Genomic DNA, 22,706 nt, shown 5'->3' with positions numbered 1-22,706 from the left:
AACTAGGCCTAGGCATAGGGCACTCTTTCTCTCTCTCTCTCTCTGAAATGAAATGAAATTCTCCTCTTAGGCTATGATGGATACAAAGGTATGTTTTGAGTTTAGTATTTTTATTCTAAAAATCTCTGTATTCTAAAGAAACAAGCAATGATAGCCCAAATCTGTTATACCCTCTTAGTGTCAGTTTAGGAACATGGCTCTCACTATTTTAGTCACATGGGAGTCTTTGCCACAGGGACACTGCAATTGAAAAGAAAATCAGTGGTAAACCATGACTACTTGGTTAAAGAAAGGAAAAGGCAATATTAAATAAAGCAAAAAATAAACAATAATGGTTACAACTGTCACAGTTTCTTTTCAATGCTTCTCCAAGGAGACATTTAACAGAGATTACATTCTTGAGAGTGGGCTTGCTTCTTGTGACACACTCTATTTTGTACTGGTTGAACTTCTCTAGTCTGACACTCTCTGGTCTAGCAACATCCATGGTCCGACATGATTTAAGTTATCTGGAAGTCCAATTATCAAGGTTGTGGCCAAGTTTCCAATGGTCCCATAAAGTTTATTTACCAGCCTTGGCTCTCAGTGTTCTGTGCTGTTATTTAGCTCTAATGTACTCCTAAATGTCTTCTAAGAGCCCAGTAAGCAGTGGAAGTGTTGGTAATGCTGCTAGAGAATATTGAGATCCTGTGGTCTGGCAAATTTTCTAGTTCGGCACCAGTCAGGTTCCAAGGGTGCTGGATTAGAGAGGTTCAACCCGTATTTGGTAAAAGAAACTGCTTATGTATTTCCAGATAATTAATTCATTCCCTCATTAAATGTCTATAATTTATACACAAATGGCTTCTGGTATTGGTAATTATCTAGCAAGATAGATAGTACATAAAGCATATTTTTGTTTATATAGTAGTGATATTATGAAGTTATTACATTAGAAGCTGCATTTTCTCATTTCTATAATAACCTGAATTGCTGAAAAGATTAGTTTGTTGTTTATGAAAAAAGTAGCATCTAAAAAAAGATAACCAATATCATGGTAGTTCTAGTTTTGCATCCCTTTACGTGAGTACATTGTGCAACTGAAGCTTTCTGTAGCTTCTTTTATGTTGTGTTAGAGTGCATCTACACTGCAGGGCTTAACTCAAAATAAACTACGCAAACTGAGCTATGCCAATTGCATGGCTTATTTCGAAACAGGAAGTGTCTACACAGCTCTTATTTCGAAGTAGAGCACTCTTCCTCCGACTTCCCTTATTCCTCATACAATGAGGGTTACAAGAGTCGGAATAAGAAGTCCTCCAGCTTAACAGTATTTTCACACTATTTTGAAATAACTGCTTGCTGTGTAGACGTGGACTAAGTTACTTTGGAATAGTGTTGCAGTGTAAACATACCTTTAGTAAGGAAGTTTAAAGCATTTCTACAATGCAAGATAATGATTCATATTCATTACTTTGCTTTTTCAGACATTACTTATGTATGTTTATTTTCTCGCCTTCATATAGTCCTCCCAGATTTGTCAGTGCTTTTCCATCATTTACTTAGTTCACCTATGCTGGTAACACCATGCTTCTGTAGAGTCTATTGGATCTAGAGGTTAATACAGAGGGATGCTTTATCTTCCTTGGGTGTCCTATGCATTCTCAGCCTATATGGGCTGAGTTTTTATATTGACTGCTTCTTCCACTATAGGAGGAGTTTTTATATTGACTGCTTCTTCCACTATAGGAGGAAGGCATCAGAAGAAGACGAGCACTCAGTTTAACGGAAAGATCTATGGTAAACTCTGCTGGTTGAAATTCAGTTTCATGAACTTTAGCAAGAGGGAAAGATTTGTATGACCCAAAGGCAATGTAGGCCAATGTCCATGTACCATTCTACCTGGCCATATTTTAAGTTCAGTTCTTGAGACGACTTTGATACTTGAACTTTCACTATATAAGAAATAGGTTTCAAGATTTATATTCTGGACATTTTGTATATGCAGTACATATATCCTTGCCTGAAATTTAAAGCATATATTGATGTAAAACAGTTTTTAGAGGGATTTATGCTTTTGCTGATCTAGGCTTAAGTATACTATGGGTACTACTTTACAATGGGTACTATTCCTCTTGCTAGATGAACTCTGAATTAGGAATGAAAATATAATTCTAGGCACGTATATTTTCTTAAATATTTGTCTAATTAAAGATTCTAGGTCTTTGGTAGAGACCTTAACATTTAAGAGTTGCTTCTCAAGTCCTGGTAAATCAATCTGTTGAACTTTAAAGCATATCTGAACATAGTGATAGCAACACTGCCATATAGGCTGAGAATGCATAGGAACAGAAAGACAATTCAAGTGCAAGGTCTCCTAAAGAGCCTTAGAAAAGAGATCCCAGGCTATGCGTTTGATTTGGCTTTGCTTTTGACTAAGTCTGTTAATATCTATGAAAGCCTACTTTTAAATAGCATTGTCTCCAAATGTGAAATGCTGTCTCTAATAGAATTATTACACTTGAAAATTATGCTTCTGGGAGTAATGTAATAGAAATGGCAAACCCTATTTTTGAATACTATGATGTCATTATTGGTTTCTATTAGAATTTAAATTGTTGATTTTTATCCATATATCACAGGATGAGACTGTGACTCTCTCTGTGATTCTGAGAGAGAAGCAGTGAGCTGTGGCACTGAGATAGAGGTCTGTTCATAAGGGAAGGAACTTCTGGCAAAATGCCCTTCATAAGGGGCCTGCAGGCTTAGAATGTTTCCCTACCATTTAGAAAAGAAATAATTTGACCTTCAGGCCATGCTGTATAGCTCATCTTCCTAACTCACAAGGATGCTATAAAAGCTAATGTTTAATGAAGGAAAGGAATACTTTCCGAGCTTAATTTTTTTTAGTCAGTCATTTTCTGGTTAGGAGTAGCTGCTGACTTTAATTTTTAATTTGGTTGTAATTTTAATTTTTGGTTATGGTGCCTTTGATTAGCCCATGATAGATATTTTTCAGTTGTATCTACATCAAAACAAAAAAAATTAAAATGGAAGCATGACTGGCTGACAGAAACCATATTGGCATAAAGCACATTCATCCTTAAGAATCACAAAAGTGTAGTGTGTCTCAGCTCCAAAGGGAAATAGTGCATTGAATTACAGTTTTGATATTCATGGCCATTATTCTCTGAACATGCATTTTTTTTTAACTAGGCCTTGATGACTGCCTCCAGCAATACATTAAAAATTTTGAAAAGGAAAAAATCAATGGAGAACAGCTGCTGCACATCACTCATCAAGAACTTGAAGAACTGGGAGTCACTCGCATTGGACACCAAGAATTGATCTTAGAAGCAGTTGATCTGCTTTGTGCATTGGTAAGTAGACTGTTTTTGGGGACATTCATATTAATAATAAAGGTGTATGTATCTCGTCTCCTAACCGAAGGTCATGAAGGCTGCATCACATACAACACCTCCTCCAATTACTGCTTTACTTAAATATTGTCTTAGTGCTTCAAAACAGGATTTCTTTGCAGAAGCTTTTGTAAGTAGAAATGAATTAACCGTGTATTTTCTGAAAATTTTAAAATTATTTTTAGTTTTTTCCCATTAATTGTCATTTAGTCTTTTTCCTTTAGCTTCTTGAGTGCCGTATTCATATGCCATGCATGATCAGTACTGGCATCCTTATGGCCCTATGATTGTATGCCATATGTCCTCAAGTTCCACTGAACTTTATGCTAGTGCAGTAAACCATGTATTTCTTGCATGTGTAAGACATGCCTGCCAACATTCAAGGAGCTAATACAGAAATTTCAGATGTAGTGTTATTTAGGCTGCAAGATTATTTACAGCCGGTCCCCAAGTTGTGAACGGTCGATTTACGACCGTTCGCAGTTACGACCAAAGCAGTCATAAATGGCGGACCCTGAGTTACGAACAGTCGCGTATAACTCAATGGGGTCCGACTTACGAACGATCCGAGTTACGACCAATTGCTTGGTCCATAACCGGTTCGTAAGTCGGGAAGAGACCGTACAATTATTTTTAAACCATTTTTGCACAAATCAACATAGACGTTACCTAAATATTAAATACTGACATCTTGTGATCAGTTTACTAGCTTTGTAGTAGCACAGTTGTATTGCCCAGAAAACTCAAGCTTGGAAGCAAATTTGTTTTCTGGCTGGTGAAAAGTTACTGTTACATATATCCTATCCAAGGTGTCTGGATGCCAAGAATATACTGTACTTTTTTGCTCTTAAAGTGCATCCTACAAGCTGATAAAATTAAATGTGCTGGCACCAATCTTAAAAAAAATCAAAGGTTATCTCAAGTTGTCCAGGTAAGAGATTATAGGCAGAGGAACTTGGATACAAAAGAGTATAAATAGTAATTAAAAAGAGGGGGATGTTTCCTATGTGATGAATAGTCTGGTAGCTCAGACTGCAAATTTTTAGGTATGTTGTGCCTCATGTACAGAAAGCAGCAACAGCTTTTTTGATAGACGTGCCACTTAGGTATTTATCAAGGATGGAGGTGGTGGTGTATAGCTGGAGCAAGGTATGCCAATGCAAATTTTTTCAATATGTATAGCCTCATGAAAAATCACTGTCATCTTGGACAATCATCTAGAAATCTTACTGACATTTTTTGTGACAGTAAAGACTGCACTCCATTCAGTAGGTGGGTGGTGCTATTAAAATATTTTAATTTGGGCTGTCAAATGGTTTTTAAAATGAATTAGGATTAATAGCAGTTTTAATTGCGCTGTTAATAAATAATGGATACCATTCATAAATATTTGTGGATGTTTTCTACATTTTCAAAATACTGATTTCAACTACAACACAATCCAAAATGAAGTACAGTGCCCACTTCATATTATTATTTTGTGACAAATATTTGCACTGTACGAAAGAAACTAAAGAAATAGTATTTTTCAATACTTGATATAAAATACTTGGAAACAACACCACAAGCAGTGAAATCTGGTAGGTACAGATACTTTATTAAACAAAAACTATGTGACTGTGATGTGGTGACATGCATAGCATATACTGCCAACTCTTCTAATAAAGGGATTTGAAATTGTCCTTTGAGACTGCAGAAAAAAAAAGACAACACATCAAGAGTGTGGTTTAATTAGGCAGCAGTTTCATTAAGCAACATATCTGAGAACCAATAACTTGTACATTGCAGGTAATCTTATTGTACTATGTTCTGCTTCATTCCAGCAACATTTCTGAGATCCTGCCACCCTGCCTCATCAGAGAAAAAGTTATCTCTCTGGTGCACAGGTTATTAGGGGCTCCAGCCACATGCCCACCTTCTTCAGGAAATGTTATCCTCTAATGTTTCTAATTCCACTATCAGGTAACTGGACAGATACAGATCGATTACCTGCACTGTGCACCAGCCAAGTTTTGATGGAAGTTAACTTAACTGTCTAACTTACATATCAGAACCTGAAGAGTAAGAGTAAGGCAGAAATGCCATAGTGCCTAGGCCAATCAGGTAGTGAGGAAAAATTATTTCCTGGTCCCAAAGGCAATACGCATGATGCCCAAAGCTAAACCCAAAAGACCTGACCCATCCCTAATTCTTAGTGGGAAGCTTTTCTTCCTATGTAAAATGGTGCTCAGAGCTAAAGAAAAGGCTGATAAATAATCCCATGAAGTGTGCAGGGGTCAACAGGATTTGCTACATCTTTGTGTCCCACTAGAGAGGCCAGAGACCCAGCTCTACAAGACCACTAGAGCACTGAATGCCCACAGGGTGGGGAGTGGTGTGTACACCTTACAAAAGACAAGTGATTTCTTTTGCCAGCTGGCCTAGACATCCCACCTCTAAGTCTGGGAGATAGGAGGGACATTTTAGTTGTTTCGTCTCCAATATAATTTTAGCTTTCCCACTCCTGCTTCAAAAAAATGTTCCTGCAGTTTGAGGCAGCTTACTGCACTTTCATTTTTCTTCTACCTGGTTCCTAGCATTGGCTTTAAGCAGAAATAGTAAAAGGAGTCACAAGAGGTTATTTCTCAGCTTAGATTTTACCTGATTTCTCAACTAAAAGGAGTTCAGACAAGATTGATAAATAATGGAGAAACCACCAAACTTTGACTATTCATCTGACTGCATCTTTTGAGGTTTGTCCACTTAAAAAATTCTACAACACTCTCTCACTGTTAAATTCTAGAGTTACAAAGGGAGGGTGTGTTCAATTCAATAAAATCTGTTTTATCAAAATCAAAATGATATTTGGGTTATGAAGGAAAACAAAATACACAATTGAAAACTGAAATTCTGAATATTAAATCTTGGGTAATACTACAAATTCCTGCTGGAGACAGGTTGATGGTATTAGGTATTTGGGTGATCAAACTTCTAGAGGCTGCAGCTATGACAGTCTGTTCTCACTGGGGATCTCCTCCCAAAGCTCAAGTTTTATATTAATTTCTGTCTGTATAATGGAGACTTGGCTTCCAAAGCTTGTGTAGTGTTAAGCATCAATCTTTTAATATTTCCACAGTACAATATGGCTGCATGGATGAGTTTCAGTAAGAATATTCATTAAATCCTTTAAAAGCTATTTTCTCTGTAAAGAGGGATCAGAAATGTTGCTTTCTGTTAACTGAATTCAAGGATATTGTTGACTCTTTTCTGACAAATGGGGGGAAATCTGTTGAATCTTTGTGTGACCTATCACAGAAACATCTCCTTCTGAAACATGATGTGAAGAAACAAAGTGACATTGCCACATCTGGGGATTTGTCAGTATACATGCACAGTCACCAGAAAACATTTTAAAATGAATAAAGCTGAATAGTAGACTTTCAGAATCAGAGAGGATCACTCTTTAACCTTAAGATTATGAATGTCCTTTAATGGCAGCCATGTCGTACATTTCAGGAAAGAGTCAATCCCTACCTCAACCACAGAAATGAAAATGTTTAAAACGTAAAAAAAAAAGCGAATAGTCCTGCAGCACCTTAAAGACTAACAATAATGTAAATGGTATCATGAGCTTTTGTGGGCACACCCTGCCCATGAAAGCTCATGATACCAGTTTTTTGTTTGTCTTTAATGTGTCGCAGGACTATTTGCCTTTTTTAAAGTTTTTTTTTTCTAATTACAGACTAACATGGCTACGCCTCTGAAATTTTTAAAATATTTAAAATATTTTTTAAATCTTTTCAGTCCTGTGGATATCTAGGGGAAGGTATGAAGACGTTTCAGGGCATTGTTAGAGTTGAATCCTGACTCTGTGTAGCTAGTTCAAGAGCCCTGAGCTGGAATCTAATGGAGTGGATGGCTTGACTTCCCCTCACAACTTCTTGGTGGATTTAGTAGTTAAGGAATGGGGTTTTTTTCTGACTCTTGGGTCCAGGAATAGACTCAAGGTCCCACTTGGCTATGTGAGCCCAACCTGGTCCCCAGCCAATAAGCCCCATGCCAGAAAGTGGCCCCAAATCACTTCTCATTTCCATCTTCTTTCTTTTTTTAATACATTCTAGTTAATATGATTATATTGTATGTAATTTCATGGAGAGGTTGCCAAAGAAAATAAAACTCTTTAACTGCTACACAGAGATGCTGCAAGGTAGAGAATTTCTGTAAACTACACTCTCCTCTTGTCTCGGTCAATAGTCATGGACAGGGGAATCCATTCACTGTGAGTTTGTTGCCATCGGACTGCAGTGGGCAGACACAATGGATGAGGAGGGGATGAAAGTTGGAGGAGGTATGGGCTGCATCAGAGAAAGGAACAAATATATTGTCTGGGGAGGGTTTAAATGAATGGTTAGATCCAGGAAACCTGAGGTGGAGGCAGGATTTGGGGGTGGGGCAAATACAAGAATGTATTGCTCTGGCTTTCTTCACTATTCTCCCTCCCATCACTGTCAATGGGTCTGCACAGCAGGGTATAGATTAGGACAGAATTTGGCCCCATATACTTACAGAGATTTATTTGTACTGGTCAAGATGTGGCCTAAGATCTTCAAATTATCAAATAAATTAACATTTTATTGGTCAACAGTAGATATGTACTATATCTTGTTGCATGGAATATTTTCACCACTGCTGTGGAGGACAGCAAAGAATTATTACTATGCACATTACTTGTTTTAATTAGTGTGGATTACTTTACAGATAATAATCCCATGGAAAAGTAAATTCTTATCATCTGATACTCTCATTCTTTTTTACAGTCAAAAATCTCTTTATGATCTGAAAGGAATTTTAATTTAGATAAGCAGAATCACTAATCCTAGGCTTTGAAAATGCATGCAAACCAGTGTGGTTTCTGTATAAAATATTTTCAAAACATTTGGTGCATGAAGGATGAATATTAAAAATTACAAGATGTACATGTAGGCTGTGTCTAGACTGCATCCCTTTTCTGTAAAAGGGATGCAAATTAGACACATCGCAATTGCAAATGAAGTGGGGATTTAAATCCCCCCGCTTCATTTGCATAAACATGGCTGCCGCTTTTTTCCGGCTCGGAGCTTTGCCGGAAAAAAGCGCCAGTCTAGACGCGGATCTTTCACAAATTAAAGCCTTTTCCGAAAGATCCCTTATTCCTTATTTTAAGAAGAATAAGGGATCTTTCGGAAAAGGCTTTATTTTCCGAAAGATCCGCATCTAGACTGGTGCTTTTTTCCGGTAAAGCTCTGAGCCGGAAAAAAAGCGGCAGCCATGTTTATGCAAATGAAGCAGGGGGGATTTAAATCCCCGCTTCATTTGCAATTGCGATGTGCTAATTTGCATCCCTTTTACGGAAAAGGGATGCAGTCTAGACACATCCGTATTGTTAGAGAAGGGCAATTTTTGCTGACTTTTGAAAAATTCTCCATCTTAAGCACATCACTCAAACTCATCTGAAGAAGTAGGTTTTGCCCATGAAATCTCATAATACTATAAATATTTGTTAGTCTCTAAAGTACCACAGGCCTACTTGTTTTTAAAGTTATGGACTAATATGGCTACCCCTCTCAAACTTCTCCAGGAAGCACTTTTGTTTATTTAACAATATTGGTCCGTGAATAAGGCATATACTCTTGTAGTCCTATTCCATATGTGACCTTTTCAACCAAGTAATAGCATCAGGAATCTAAATTATTAGTAACTCAAGGAAATAGTAAAAACTGTTCCCAAGTTCAGATACTCAAGTTTATAAAACAAGTGTTTAGAAGACCATGTGTATATTATGGATGGTTTACTTTTCCAGTTCAAACTAAGCACTTAGAAAAATGGAAAAAATTATGATATGAGCATCTAAAAAGTAGGATTCTTCAATGATCTCTCTATTTTTATCAAAAGTGGCTATATGTTGCACTTCAAAGATGACATACCTGATGCAAGATGCGGCAAGGAAAGGTACTATATAAATGCCTAAAGTTATAAGGCATGGCAGCATTAAAAATTGTAAGGTTCCTTGGTCTTAGAGAATACCTGCTGTGAGCTAAAAATATCAATGTAGCATGATGATTAAACTATCTAACCTAATTATTCTACAAGTTTGGGAGCAATAAACAGTAATACAACATTAAAAGTGCCATTCTCAAGCAAAAAGGACCAAAAGATGACAGGCAATTTCCAGAAATCTGATTTCTCACTGTTGCAAACAAAATATTGACAAATAGTCTTAGTCAATCCCTGGAAAAATCAGAATCTGTGTACTTCCAGAGCTATGGGGCAATCTTTGATTATAATGAATAACTACTCATATGAATTTTGCCATTCAAGAATATTATGGGAATGATAGAAAAGGCTTACATAGTCTCTGTTGTCTTGCCAAATGCCTTCCTTGTTATTGGCACTTTTCAGAAATTGTGAATGATTGGTTCAGATAGACAGCATTGTCTGACAACTTCATTAACATACAATTAGGCAAGAGTGTGCAAACTGAAAAATGATTTTTTCTGTATTGCAAATTGTATTAAACAAGGGGGCCATCACCCTCCAAGCTGTATTTGACATTTTCTTTGCAGATATATTCAGGACCTTGTAACCTGCCCTTGGGAGTAAAGCTTAGATGTTTCTCATACAGACTCTTTCATGCAGACAAAAGATGTTAATCAGTGAAGGCATTGGAATCTTTTATTGAAGAATTGCTCTTTCCAGATGATAGTGAACTTTAGCTCTTTTAGAGTAAGATAAGGTGCATCTCATTTTGCTGTTGTCTCTGAAAATTTGACTTGAAAATTAATATTTTAAAGACTAAAGTTTTGTATTGGCTAGCATCAAATCTTATGTGAAGCCATCTATCAGAATTAATAGTACAGTGCTCAACAAAAGTTAACACCATGGGAATGTCTGCACAAACATTTCTTTAATATAAAGCTAGCTTTTTAGCTATTATGCATCTGCTTTCTGAACTTATATAAAAGCAACATGGCACCTTCATATAAAGATCAAACTGCAAAGTGTGGCAATACTCTCCCATATTATTCCCATATTAGCACTGTGACATAGGTGTGGTATGGATTTAAAGTTAAAAGTGTTGTACAACTGTTGTATGAAGCACATGAGTCCACAGTAACAAATAGGTAGCATTTAGGGGTACATCTAGACTGCACTCTAAAATTGAAAGAAGATACACAATTTGCACTACATATCTTATTTTGATTTTATTTTGAAATAGGCTATTTCAAAATTTGGTGCATCTACATGGCACCAAATTTCGAAATAAAACACTATTTTGAGACATCCCTTATTCCTCATGGAACAAGGTTTACAGAGATGCCAAAATAGCATGTCTGTTATTGCAAAAATTATTTCGAATTAGTGGATGCATTCCCAGGACATGGGTTACCTATTTCTCAATACCTCTAGCATCCCAAAATAGCCTTGCAGTCTAAATGTACCCCATCATGTGTTCAGAGTTATACATAAAGCAAATTATCGTGTACTGTATTACATTAGACTCTTTTAGTAACCAAATCTTACAACTCCTTTGGGACCAGAAGGAGTTTGGGCCTGTTCCATTATCACCTATTTGGGAAGTACTTCTGAACCAGATAAGTAGTTTCAAGGAACAATAGGAAGAATGAAAGGCCACCTGCTATACCACATGAAATTGTGAGGGAGAGTCAAATCTCAGATACAAATTCCTAATTGGATCTTTTGGAACATTAATGTCCCTCAGCCTGTGGAATTGGAAAACTGGTAATTACAGGGCTCCTAACTAAATATTAATATGTAAACACACTGGCTAAATGTGTTCTTCTACTCCCTGTTGGGTTGTCCAAGTGGGGGGAAAAGAGCCTACTGCTGCTATCAACTAAAAGAGCTACTCCTGTATATAAAGCAATAATTCTGTACTTTGGTACCAAAGGTCCATATTAAATCTTGGTTAGCAACTTCTGGTGAGAATCATTACGTACACAAAATGTCAGATCTTCTTTTCAAGGATAGGTAAAAGGAAATGTATCCAAAGAGAAGCTGCTGGGGAACCTGTCCTTAGCCTCACTGGTGGCTGTTTTGAAATCATTTCAGGAAGGCAGATTTTGGTAAGCTCAGAGAGCTGGTAGGTAATGTCCCATGGGAAGCAAGACTATGGAGAAAAACAACTGAAGAGAGTTGGCAGTTTTTCAAAGGGACATTATTAAGGGCCCAAAAGCAAGCTATTTCACAGCATAGGAAAGATAGAAAGCATGGCAAAAGACTGCCATGGCTTAACCAGAAGATCTTGCATGATCTAATAATAAAAAAGGAGTCATATGAAAAGTGGAAACTAGGATAAATTAAAAAGGATGAATATAAGCAAACAATACAGGTATGCAGAACAAGATTAGAAAGGCAAAGGCACAAAATGAGCTCAAATTATCTACAGACATAAAGGGAAATGAGAAGACTTTCTATAAATATATTAGGAGCAAGAGGAAGACCAATGACAGGGTAGACCCATTGCTCAGTGAGGAGGGAGAAACAGTAACAGGTAACTTGGAAATGACAGAGATGCTTAATGACTTCTTTGTTTCAGTCTTCACCAAGAAGTCTGATGATGAAGGAATGCTAGTGAGAATGGGGTAAGTTTAGAAGACAAAATTTAAAAAGAACAAGTTAAAAATCACTTAGTAAATTTAGATGTCTGCAAGTCACCAAGGCCTGATGAAATGCATCCTAGAATACTCAAGGAGCTGATAAAAGAGGTATCTGAGGGTACGTCTACACTAGCCCCCTAGTTCGAATTAGGGAGGCTAATGAGGGCAACCAAAATTGCAAATTAGCATGTTCCCAGGCGGTCGCCATTTTGGAAACTGACTAGCCCGGAATAACTGCCGGCGTCTACACGTGGCAGTGAAGCAGGAGTTTGAAGTAAACCCCTAACTCAAATTAGCTGTTACTCCTCGTGGAATGAGGTTTAACTGCTAATTCATGTTAAGGGGTTTACTTTGAACTCCCGTTTCACTGCCACTTGTAGACACGGGCAGTTATTCCGGGCTAGTCAGTTTCCAAAATGGCGACCACCCAGGAACATGCTAATGAAGCACGGGATATTTAAATCCCACGCTTCATTTGCAATTTTGGTCGCCTTCATTAGCCTCCCTAGTTCAAACTAGGGGGCTTGTGTAGATGTACTCCGAGCCTTTAGCTATCATCTTGAAAAATCATGGAAGACAGGAGAGGTTCCAGAAGACTGGAAAAGGGCAAATATAGTGCCCTTATATAAAAATGAAAACAAGAAAAATCCAGGAAACTACAGACCAGTCAGTTTAGCTTCTGTGCCAGGGAAGATAATGGAATAAGTAATTAAAGAATTCATTTGCAAACACCTGGAAGATAATAATGTGATAGGTAACAGACAGCATGGTTTTGTAAAGAACAAATCATGTCAAACCAATCTGATAGCTTTCTTTGATAGGATAATGAATCTTGTGGATAAGGGAAAAGTGATGGATGTGGTATACATAGACTTTAGTAAAGCATTTGATACGGTCCTGTGTGATATTCTTATCAATAAACTAGGCAAATCCAACTTAGATGGGACTACTATAAGGTGGGTGCATAACTGGCTGGATAACCATTCTCAAAGAGTAGTTATTAATAGCTCACAAACCTGCTGAAAGGGCATAACAAGTAGGGTTTCACAGGGGTCTGTTTTCAGACCAATTCTGTTCAATATCTTCATCAGCGATTTAGATATTGGCATAGAGAGTATGCTTATTAAGTTTGCAGATGATACCAAGCTGGGAAGGGGTGCAACTGCCTTGGAGGATAGGGTCATATTTCAAAATAGTCTGGACAAATTGAAGAAATGGTCTGAGGTAAATAGGATGAAGTTTAATAAGGACAAATGCAAAGTTCTCCACTTAGGAAGGAACAATCAGTTTCACACATACAGAATGGGAAGCCACTGTCTGGGAAGGAGTACTGCAGAAAGGGATCTAGGAATCACAGTGGACCACAAGCTAAATATGGCTATGTCTAGATTATGAAGAATTTTCCTTAAAAAAGGAGGTTTACACTTTTTTTTTTTTAAAAAAAAAAGGTTTTTTCTCCCCAAAAAATGCATCTAGACTACATTCACTTTCACAAGATCTTCTTTCAAAAGTGAGATTGGAAGAAGATATGCAAATTCCCCTTCCCCCAAAAACCGTAGTTTAGACGTGCCCTATGAGTCAACAGTGTAATACCGTTGCAAAAAAGCAAACATGATTCTGGGATCCATTAACAGGAGTATTGTGAGTAAGACACAAGAAATCAATCTTGCACTCTACTGTGCACTGATTAGGCCTCAGTTGGAGTACTGTGTCCAGTTCTGGTGGAGAAATTGGAGAAGGTCCAGAGAAGAGCAACAAGAATGATTAAAGGTCTAGAGAACATAACCTACCAAGGAAGATTGAAAGAATTGGGCTTGTTTAGTTTGGAAAGGAGAAGACAGAGGGTATGTCTACACTACAAAGTTAATTCGAACTAACAGCCATTAGTTCAAATTAACTTTAATAGTGGCTATACATACAAACCGCTAGTTCAAATTTAAATCGAACTAGCGGAGCGCTTAATTTGAACTAGGTAAACCTCATTCTACGAGGAGTAACGCCTAGTTCGAATTAAGTAGTTCGAATTAAGGGCTGTGTAGCCACTTAATTTGAACTAGTTGGAGGCTAGCCCCTCCCAGCTTGCCCTGGTGGCCACTCTGGGCCAAACCAGGGAAACTCTTCTGCCCCCTCCCGGCCCCGGAGCCCTTAAAGGGGCACGGTCTGGCAGCAGTGCTTGTGCCAGTTGCAAGCCTGCCAGCACCCAGCCAGCAGACCCTGCACTTGGCATTGCATGAGCCAGCCATCCGCTACCACCCAGCCCTCCACCTATTCCCAGCATCCTACTCCCAGGAGCCTGCCCAGGGCCGCAAAAGGCGGGTTCCCACCTGGTCTAGTGTGGAGATCGTGGACCTCATCGAGGTTTGGAGGGAGGCCTCCAACGTCCACGACCTCCGCACTAGGCACAGGAATGCATCCGTCCAGGGCAGGATAACTGCCAGCCTGACCACCAAAGGCCACATGCGAACCCAGGAGAAGGTTTGCTTGAAAATCAAGTTGGTCCAGTGAGACCCCCGACCCTGAGCCCTGAGCTTAGAACATAAGAACATAAGAATGGCCGTACTGGGTCAGACCAAAGGTCCATCTAGCCCAGTAGCCTGTCTGCTGACAGCGGCCAACACCAGGTACCCCGAAGGAGATGGACCAAAGACAATGACCAAGTGATTTGTCTTGTGCCATCCACTTCCAGCCTTCCACAAAGAGAGGCCAGGGACACCATTCCTACCCCCTGGTTAATAGCACTCCATGGACCCAAACTGCATGAATATATCTCACTTCTCTTTAAACTCTGTTATAGTTCTAGCCATCACAGCCTCCTGTGGCAAGGAGTTCCACAGGTTGACTATGTGCTGTGTGAAGAAGATCCTGACAGCTTCCCGATGGATCCTCTGGATGGCAGCCTGCAGCAAGTGCAGCTGGGCTGGTGGCAACAACCCCACGAGATGCACCGGTGTGCCCAGGGGCAGCTCTGGCTCCATGTGGCCAAGTGCTCTGGTGTCCCAAGTGCGGGCACTCAGGGCACTCCAAGACAGGACAGCTTTGCTGTCCCTCATCGAGTTAGACAAGCAAGCGGGGGACCCTGAGAACTGTCTGTCCAGGGTGGAGGTCGGGTTTCTTTAAGCACAGCCCTCGGCTAGCCTGAGGCAGCAGCTCCACACTCTAAGTCCTAACCTGATGCCCTGCTGGCACTGGTTCTGGCCAGCCTTAACTTAAGTTCAGGGTCCACTCAATGTGGACATGCTTTTTCAAATTACCAAAACGCTAATTCGAATTAGTTTTTAGGTCTAGATGCACTAATTTGAATTAGCTTATTTCAAATTAACTAATTCGAATTAAGTTAGTTCAAATTAGTGCTGTAGTGTAGACATACTCGGAGAGAGGACATAATAGCAGTTTTCAGGTATCTAAAAGGGTGTCACAAGGAGGAGGGTGAAAATTTGTTCTCCTTGACATCTGAGGATAGGACAAGAAGCAATGGACTTAAACTGCAGCATGGGAGGTTTAGGTTGGACATTAGGAAAAACTTCCCATCAGAGTGGTTAAATACTGGAATAAGTTGCCTAGGGAGGTGGTGGAATCTCTATCTCCGGAGATATTTAAGAGCAGATTAGATAGACATCTATCAGGGATGGTCTAGATGGTACTGGGTCCTGCCATGAGTGCAGGGGATTGGACTCGATGACCTCTCGAGGGCCCTTCCAGTTCTAGTGTTCTATGAGTCCATCATTCATATAAGGCCTGGATAATAGTAGTCTGCATTCCTGGAGCCCCATACAAGGATTTGGGCCTTAATGGTTACACAATACATGTACATTGTCACATGTTTTTGCCTTAAAAGAGCATTACAATGGGAGATGCACACTTCTTTGTTCTGTGGTTCCATTTTATTTCAGTAGAACAGCTGTGCACACATTTATTTTTATGAATTAACATTCATGGAGGTTAGGTCCATCACGGCTAATAGCTAGGATGGGTAGGAATGGTGTTCCTAGCCTCTGTTTGTCAGAGGCTGGAAATGGATGACAGGAGAGGGATCATGTGATGATTACCTGTTCTGTTCACTCCATTTGGGGCATCTGGCATTGGCCACTGTGGGAAGACAGGATAGTGGGCTAGATGGACCTTTGGTCTGACCAAGTATGGCTGTTCTTAAATTTTAAGCTATGCTATGCTATATAGTAATAGATATGTAGTCGTGTTAGTCTGGTCTAGCTGAAACAAAAAACAGGACTATGTAGCACTTTAAAGACTAACAAGATAGTTTATTAGGTGATGAGCTTTCGTGGGCCAGACCCATTTCCTCAGATCAAATTGTGGAAGAAAATTGGCACGACCATATATACCAAAGGATACAATAAAAAAAAATGAACACATATGAAAAGGACAAATCAAATTTTAGAACAGAAGGGAGTTGAGGAGGGGAGGTAAAGACCTAGGTGTAAAGTGTCAAATTTAAGCATGAATGACAGTTTAGAGGATTCTCTTTCAAGTTTTGTGTTAAAAGGTCTTTGAAGCAGGATGTAGGTAATCAAGTCGTTGAGACAATGCCCTTTCTGGTTGAAATGGCAAGAAACTGTTTTTTCTTTGTGATCCTGTCTAAGGGTACGTCTACACTACAGCGCTAATTGGAACTAACTTAGTTCGAATTAGTTAATTCGAACTAACGCGTCTAGAACTACAAACTAGTTCGAATTAGCGTTTCTACACAGCCCTTAATTCGAACTAGCTAGTTCGAACTAGTCTTAATCCTCGTAAAATGAGGTTTACCTAGTTCGAACTAAGCGCTCCGTTAGTTTGAATTAAGTTCGAACTAACGGAGCGCTAGTGTAGTGCCTATCAACATTAGTTCGAACTAACATCCGTTAGTTCGAACTAACTTTGTAGTGTAGACATACCCTCTTATCTGTTTTGTGTGCATTGATTCTTTGGCGAATTGTCTGAGTTGTTTGTCCAATGTACATAGCATACGGACATTGCCAGCACATGGTAGCATAAATTATATTTCTGGATGAGCAGGAATATGTGTTGATCAAGAATCCTCTGAACTGTCATTCATGCTTAAATTTGACACTTTACACCTAGGTCTTAACAAGGACCCTAATTACCTTATCCATTACAAAGATAGCTTCCCCAATTATCACCTCTAATACCATTAGCTCACAGACATTTACCTCCCCCCCTCTCAACTCTCTTCTGTTCTGAAATTTGATTTGTCCTTTTCATATGTGTTCATTTTTTTTGATTGTATACTTTGGTATATATGGTCGTGCCAATTTTCTTCCACAATTTGATCTGAGGAAGTGGGTCTCGCCCATGAAAGATCATCACCTAATAAACCATCTTGTTAGTCTTTAAAGTGCTACATAGTCCTGTTTTTTTGTTTCAGCTATGCTATATTGGTTCTTATATTGCCTTCATGACACTGGTATCTGAAAGCTGCAAAGGCATAACATGTGGGACAGAACCCTTTCTCCCTGGAAGTGGAAAACATGTTAACAACCATTCAAGATACTTTGTTAAAAGCAGCCTGAATCAGATTTTCAGGTACTACGTTTTGCAACTTGAATTTAGCACTATATAAATAAGAAGTAGGTCAAATAAAAAAGTACAAGAAGAAAATGAAGGAATGTGAAGTGAAGACTATTGTATAGTACTTTATAAAATAATAAGGTGAGCAGGAAAAAATAATGGAATTAGAAAGTTTGTATCATATAATCAGCAGATGTAAATAAAAAGAGTTCCATTGAAGTATAGGGAACTATGCTGTTTTGTCATGCCGATAATCTGGCCTGATATTTGGGGATTGAACTAAATATTTATGTAGATAGGCAAGGATTTTAAATCTTCCAGAGAAGCATGCTGGCAAAGGGATAGGATGACATTTTCCACTTCAGTCATATGTTTAGGATTTAAAGTCAAGGCAAACTGCTAAAAGCTACAGCTATGTCAATAATGGCTGCAGGACAATGGAAAATTTGTATTCTTATGGTTCTAGCCTAATCTGAAATGTCTAGGTATACCTTTCAATATATCTTTAAAAAAATAAAACTCCCCTATGACACATACATAAATGCATTACATGATTTTTCTGAATATGCTACATTGCATGGCTATGGAGAGTGAAAATAAAGCTCAAATACTTACAAGTGTTAACTTCCTGTCATTTATAAATTGAACTGTACTTACAGGTAAACAGTACCATTGTTTTTTTAATAATTGGATCTTACAATGTTTTAATACTAAGAACATAATATACATAATCTTTTGGAAAAGAGAAAAACAGAATGAGAAAAACTAATCAAACCTAAAATACCCATACAATTTTGTAAATGCACATTTTATATTAAACTGTCTTTATCAATTATGAGTACTCCTGTACATTCTTGCTATTTCATGTATTATTCATGAAATCACTGAAGGACAGACTCTGATCTCAGTTACATCTATGCATATTTTGAATTACTACACTGGCTTGAATGAGACAAGGTGGGTGAGGTATCATGTTTAGAAGTTGGTCCGATAAAAAATATTACCTCACCCACCTTGTCTCTCTAATATCCAGAGACCGATACTGCTACAACACTGCATACACTGACTTCAGTATAGCTATTTCAAATTTATAGCAATGTAGCAGAGTACAGTGTGGCCTTAAAATTCAATATATCAATAAACATCAGTTCCAATTTATGCTCTGTATATCATCTGTTCATTGGCTGTATTGTAAACCATTGATTTTTTTGAAAGATGGAATTCTTCATTGATTTCAGTGGGGCCATCTACTTAAAAGGTGGTGGTCCTCATGCTATGTGATGTGATCCATAGCCTGCAGTATGTATTAATGGGCTACTCCATTCTCCCTCTATTCAGACAGATTGTTCAATACACTAAACAGAAAAGATTCAAAAATACCTAAAATTATCTAAGACTTATTAAGGGCTAAATTGTGCCTCATAGATTCAGCTCATCTTTGGCAACATGAGTCACCCAGCCAGAACTTTTGCAGTTCCCTGGAAATTCACATTGCAAAGTTATACATGCTCTGCATGCACCCACCCTGGTGTTTGGGCAGCACCCCACCATGCTTCCTTTTGAATGGCTGGAATTAGTAGGGAACGTTGACTTCTCTCTCATCTACTCCATGGCTGGTCCTTGTGCAGAACCATGAGGAATGCTACACTTGTCCACCTGCACAAAGACAACTAAAGTCTGGCCTCTAAGTTTTAAGTAACTTAAAGGGAAGCAGTTTACCTGTTTCTCTACTGTCTTGTACCTTGCAGTGTCTGTTACACTAATTCTGTATACTCATTCTGATAGAATTTTACATCCACTTTACACAGTTAAAATGATCACAATAGCTGAGAGATCGTGGGAAAATCAAGCTCTGGTAGGTCTTCTCTGTGTCATCTGTTTCTTGTTTAATATAATAGCATATCATTTCCAAACCCTAAATTATGTGTGATTTAAAACTGAAAATCATCACTAATATATACAATCAAGGAATACATTTCTCCTTTTAAAAGAAATCTGAATTAAAAATATCCAGTAACATAGGCACTGACTACTTGTGAGAATCCCACATGTAAAGGTGAAAGGTGAAAATAAGGGAAAGAAGGAACATTGGAAGAAATTAAATGGAGGGAAGAGGCAGGAGGAAATCTGTTTGATACCGTTATGAATAGTCCATGTGATCATATGCTAAGTATAGAATCTGTATGTAAGAAAATGAGAACATTTAAAATACTAGGGTTACAGTGGTTAGGGGGAATAAATGCACAAGTGAAAGACAGATTGCTTGAGGGAGCTTAGTTGTGCAGGGAGAAATAATAGTGGCACTTCGTCATGGATAGCTAAGACCATTTTGGCTAAAATTAAATACAGTGAGAGGTGACGAGGTGATCCATTGCCTCAGCTTTGGTGCTTTCTCCATTCTGAAAAGACAAATCACAAGAAGATTTTATAGAGCTGAAAAACCCAAGAGCTATTTTAATTATTCAGTTTTTTTTCCTGGCTATCATTCCAAATTAGGGGAATCTGACAGTTCCTACAGATGGTGTAGGATTGCTTCCTTATAACAGCTGGCTAAGAAAACCTTCATAGTTAGGGCCTGTTCTGGACCTAATCACTGGAAATGAGCCAAATATGATCCATAGGCTTGAAAGTCAAGAGCATCTGGGGCACGGCTTGTAATCTTTATTAGATGTAAATTGCTAATGAACCTATCTCCTGGTGGGGACAGTTACATAAAAATATTTGACTTTAAAAAGCAGATTAAAGGAATACACAGTGTCTTGGGGAATAGGATTTTATGGTGTACAGATAAACAGCACAGGGAAAACAGGTTTTATTTTAGCATCTGAAATAGCCTGAAATTAAAATTTATGCATGTAAAGTCTAAGACAGTGAAAAGATATTGGAGGCTGCTATTTCTATGACATTAAAGACAGCCTATACGAAAAAATATAAGCAGTCTACCAAGGAGGAGGATTAGGAGAATTGGAAGTAAGTGAAAAAGTAAACTAAGTGAAGGAAACAAAAAGCTAAAAAATATCTGCAATACAGCTAGCTGCACTTAATGAGTAGGTTATAAATGTTCTTAATGTTTAGCATGGTGGGTTGTTTTTTTTACAATGGAAGATCCTATTAAAAGTTCACATAGACCACAAGTTAGTAATAGATCTTTAATTTCTTTGTACAGTTGCTTCCAGATTTTTTTCTATTTTTAAGACAAGGCTGCCAAATTAAATGAAATCCCTTTGCACCCAGCATCTTCTAACAGCTATCTCTTCCTTTACCATAAATCATTTTCTAATCTGACCAGCGTAAAGTGACGTTGATGTAGTGATTTGCAATAATTACTTTTGCAGTAGCACGTATTGAACATGAGGCACTTGTTCTCCATATCAGTTTCCAATCCTGTACACAATTTCTTCTTCATAAAGGTCTATTATTTTGCATTAAACTCTTAAAAGCTTTATATAAATTGAGTTTACTCATTTCAACCAATATATGAAGTAATGTATTTTTTTATTTTCTAAATATCCTTAAAGCCTCTTCATTTCTTTGGTGACATATTCTTTGATTTGTAAATATTGTGAACATTGAAAATCTTGGGAAAGGTATTTCTTTCTTAACTTAAAACAGGAATGGGCAAATACTGGCCTGCAGGCGGGATACATTTTTCCTTGGTGTGCTGCCGCCACTATATATACCTATGCCTCTACTGGTACAGGTGATTGCAGCATCCAATGGCCATGGATCACCATTCCCGGCCAATGGGAGCTGCTGGAAGCGATATCTCGGGCCACTGGGAATGATGGTCAGTGGCCAATGGGCACTGTAATCGTCCATATCTGCCAAGGTAGAGGCAAATATAGTGGTGATGGCCTATCAGGGGCTAACTCTGGCAAACCGCTGCCATTTTATTATCCACCCCATCTTAAATCTAATCAATAAATAAAACCCTTTTTCGAAAGATCCTATACTCCTGAAAAAATGAGGAGTACAAGATCTTTTGAAAAAGGGTTTTATTTTCAGTTGATCCCCATCTAAACAGCCATTTTTCTTTTGAAAAGCCCTGTTTGGAAAAAAAACGCGTCTGCCATTATGCAAATGAAGCATGGGAAATTTAAATCCTGGCTTCATTTGCAATTTCGAAGTGTCTAATTTACATCCCTTTTTCGAGAAAAGGGATGTAATCTAGACACAGCCAGGGAGAGTTAGGCTCTCTTGTGATAACTTGACCCACACATTTATTTCATTTTTAAGCTCAACTGTAAAAAGCATGTGACAGTCTCAGAGGGGTACCATGTTAGTCTGCAACTTTAAAAATGAGTAGTACTGTGGCACCTTAGAGACTAAGAATAGTATATAGAATCATAGACTCGTAGGGCTGGAAGACCCCTCAGGAGCTCATTGAGTCCAACCTCCCCCTGCCCAAAGCAGGACTAATCATAACTAAATCATCCCAGTCAGGGCTTTGTCAAGCCAGGACTTAAAAACCTCTAGGGATGAAGATTCTACCACCTGCCTAGGTAACTCATTTCAGTGCTTCACCACCCTCCTAGGCTATGGCTCTACTGCACTCATTTTGCACAAGAAATATGCAAATGAGGCAAAGAGTGGAATATTGCAGAGCCTCATTTGCATAATTAATGAGCTCCTGATTTTTGCACAAGAGGCTTTTTCACAAAAAGGAGCTGTCTACACAGTTCCATTTTGCACAAAAAATCCTAACTTTATAGTGTAGACATACCCTTAGTCTATAAGGGGCCACAGGACTTCTCATTGTTTATGCAGATTCAGACTAACACGGCTACCCCTCTGATACTTCTCTCCATTCAGTAGCAACAGCTCTACCTCATTTTGACTATTTAAAAGTACAATTTTTATTTTGATACTATTTAAGACTACTATACAAAGTGTTTATCTTTTTCAGCTAAAGGAAAAGGGAACAAGGGATATTGTTAATATGAAAGACATGCTAAATATTTTACTTATTTTTATAGTATTTTGTTTTTAATAAAAGCATTTAAAAAGGATGTTTAATGATGATTGCCATGGTACTAAGCATGCTGAGGATTTGGTAGATTGAACTCCAAACTTTAACACTGTTTAAAGTTGGACAGTATTTTGTTATGTTAACACCGTTGGGCTTATATATTTCATCTAAATTAAT

At 38.2% G+C, this 22,706-nt stretch overlaps 1 protein-coding gene across 1 annotated transcript in view; it reads left to right on the top strand.

The window, feature by feature from the left end:
* Nucleotides 1–2,317: 2,317 nt before the first annotated feature.
* LOC142831310 (connector enhancer of kinase suppressor of ras 2-like) overlaps nucleotides 2,318–22,706 on the top strand; it is a 212,766-nt gene continuing 192,377 nt past the window's right edge. The window contains exons 1-2 of the mRNA XM_075941203.1: nucleotides 2,318–2,468; nucleotides 3,196–3,359. Of these exons, the coding sequence (XP_075797318.1) occupies nucleotides 2,318–2,468; nucleotides 3,196–3,359 (315 nt within the window). The remainder of the gene's footprint in view (nucleotides 2,469–3,195; nucleotides 3,360–22,706) is intronic.

Source organism: Pelodiscus sinensis, chromosome 13, assembly GCF_049634645.1.
Source record: "Pelodiscus sinensis isolate JC-2024 chromosome 13, ASM4963464v1, whole genome shotgun sequence".
In the NCBI taxonomy this organism is placed as follows: Eukaryota; Metazoa; Chordata; order Testudines; family Trionychidae; genus Pelodiscus; species Pelodiscus sinensis.
The sequence above is the reverse complement of the archived record's forward strand: the minus strand, read 5'-3'. Positions and strand labels throughout refer to the sequence as shown.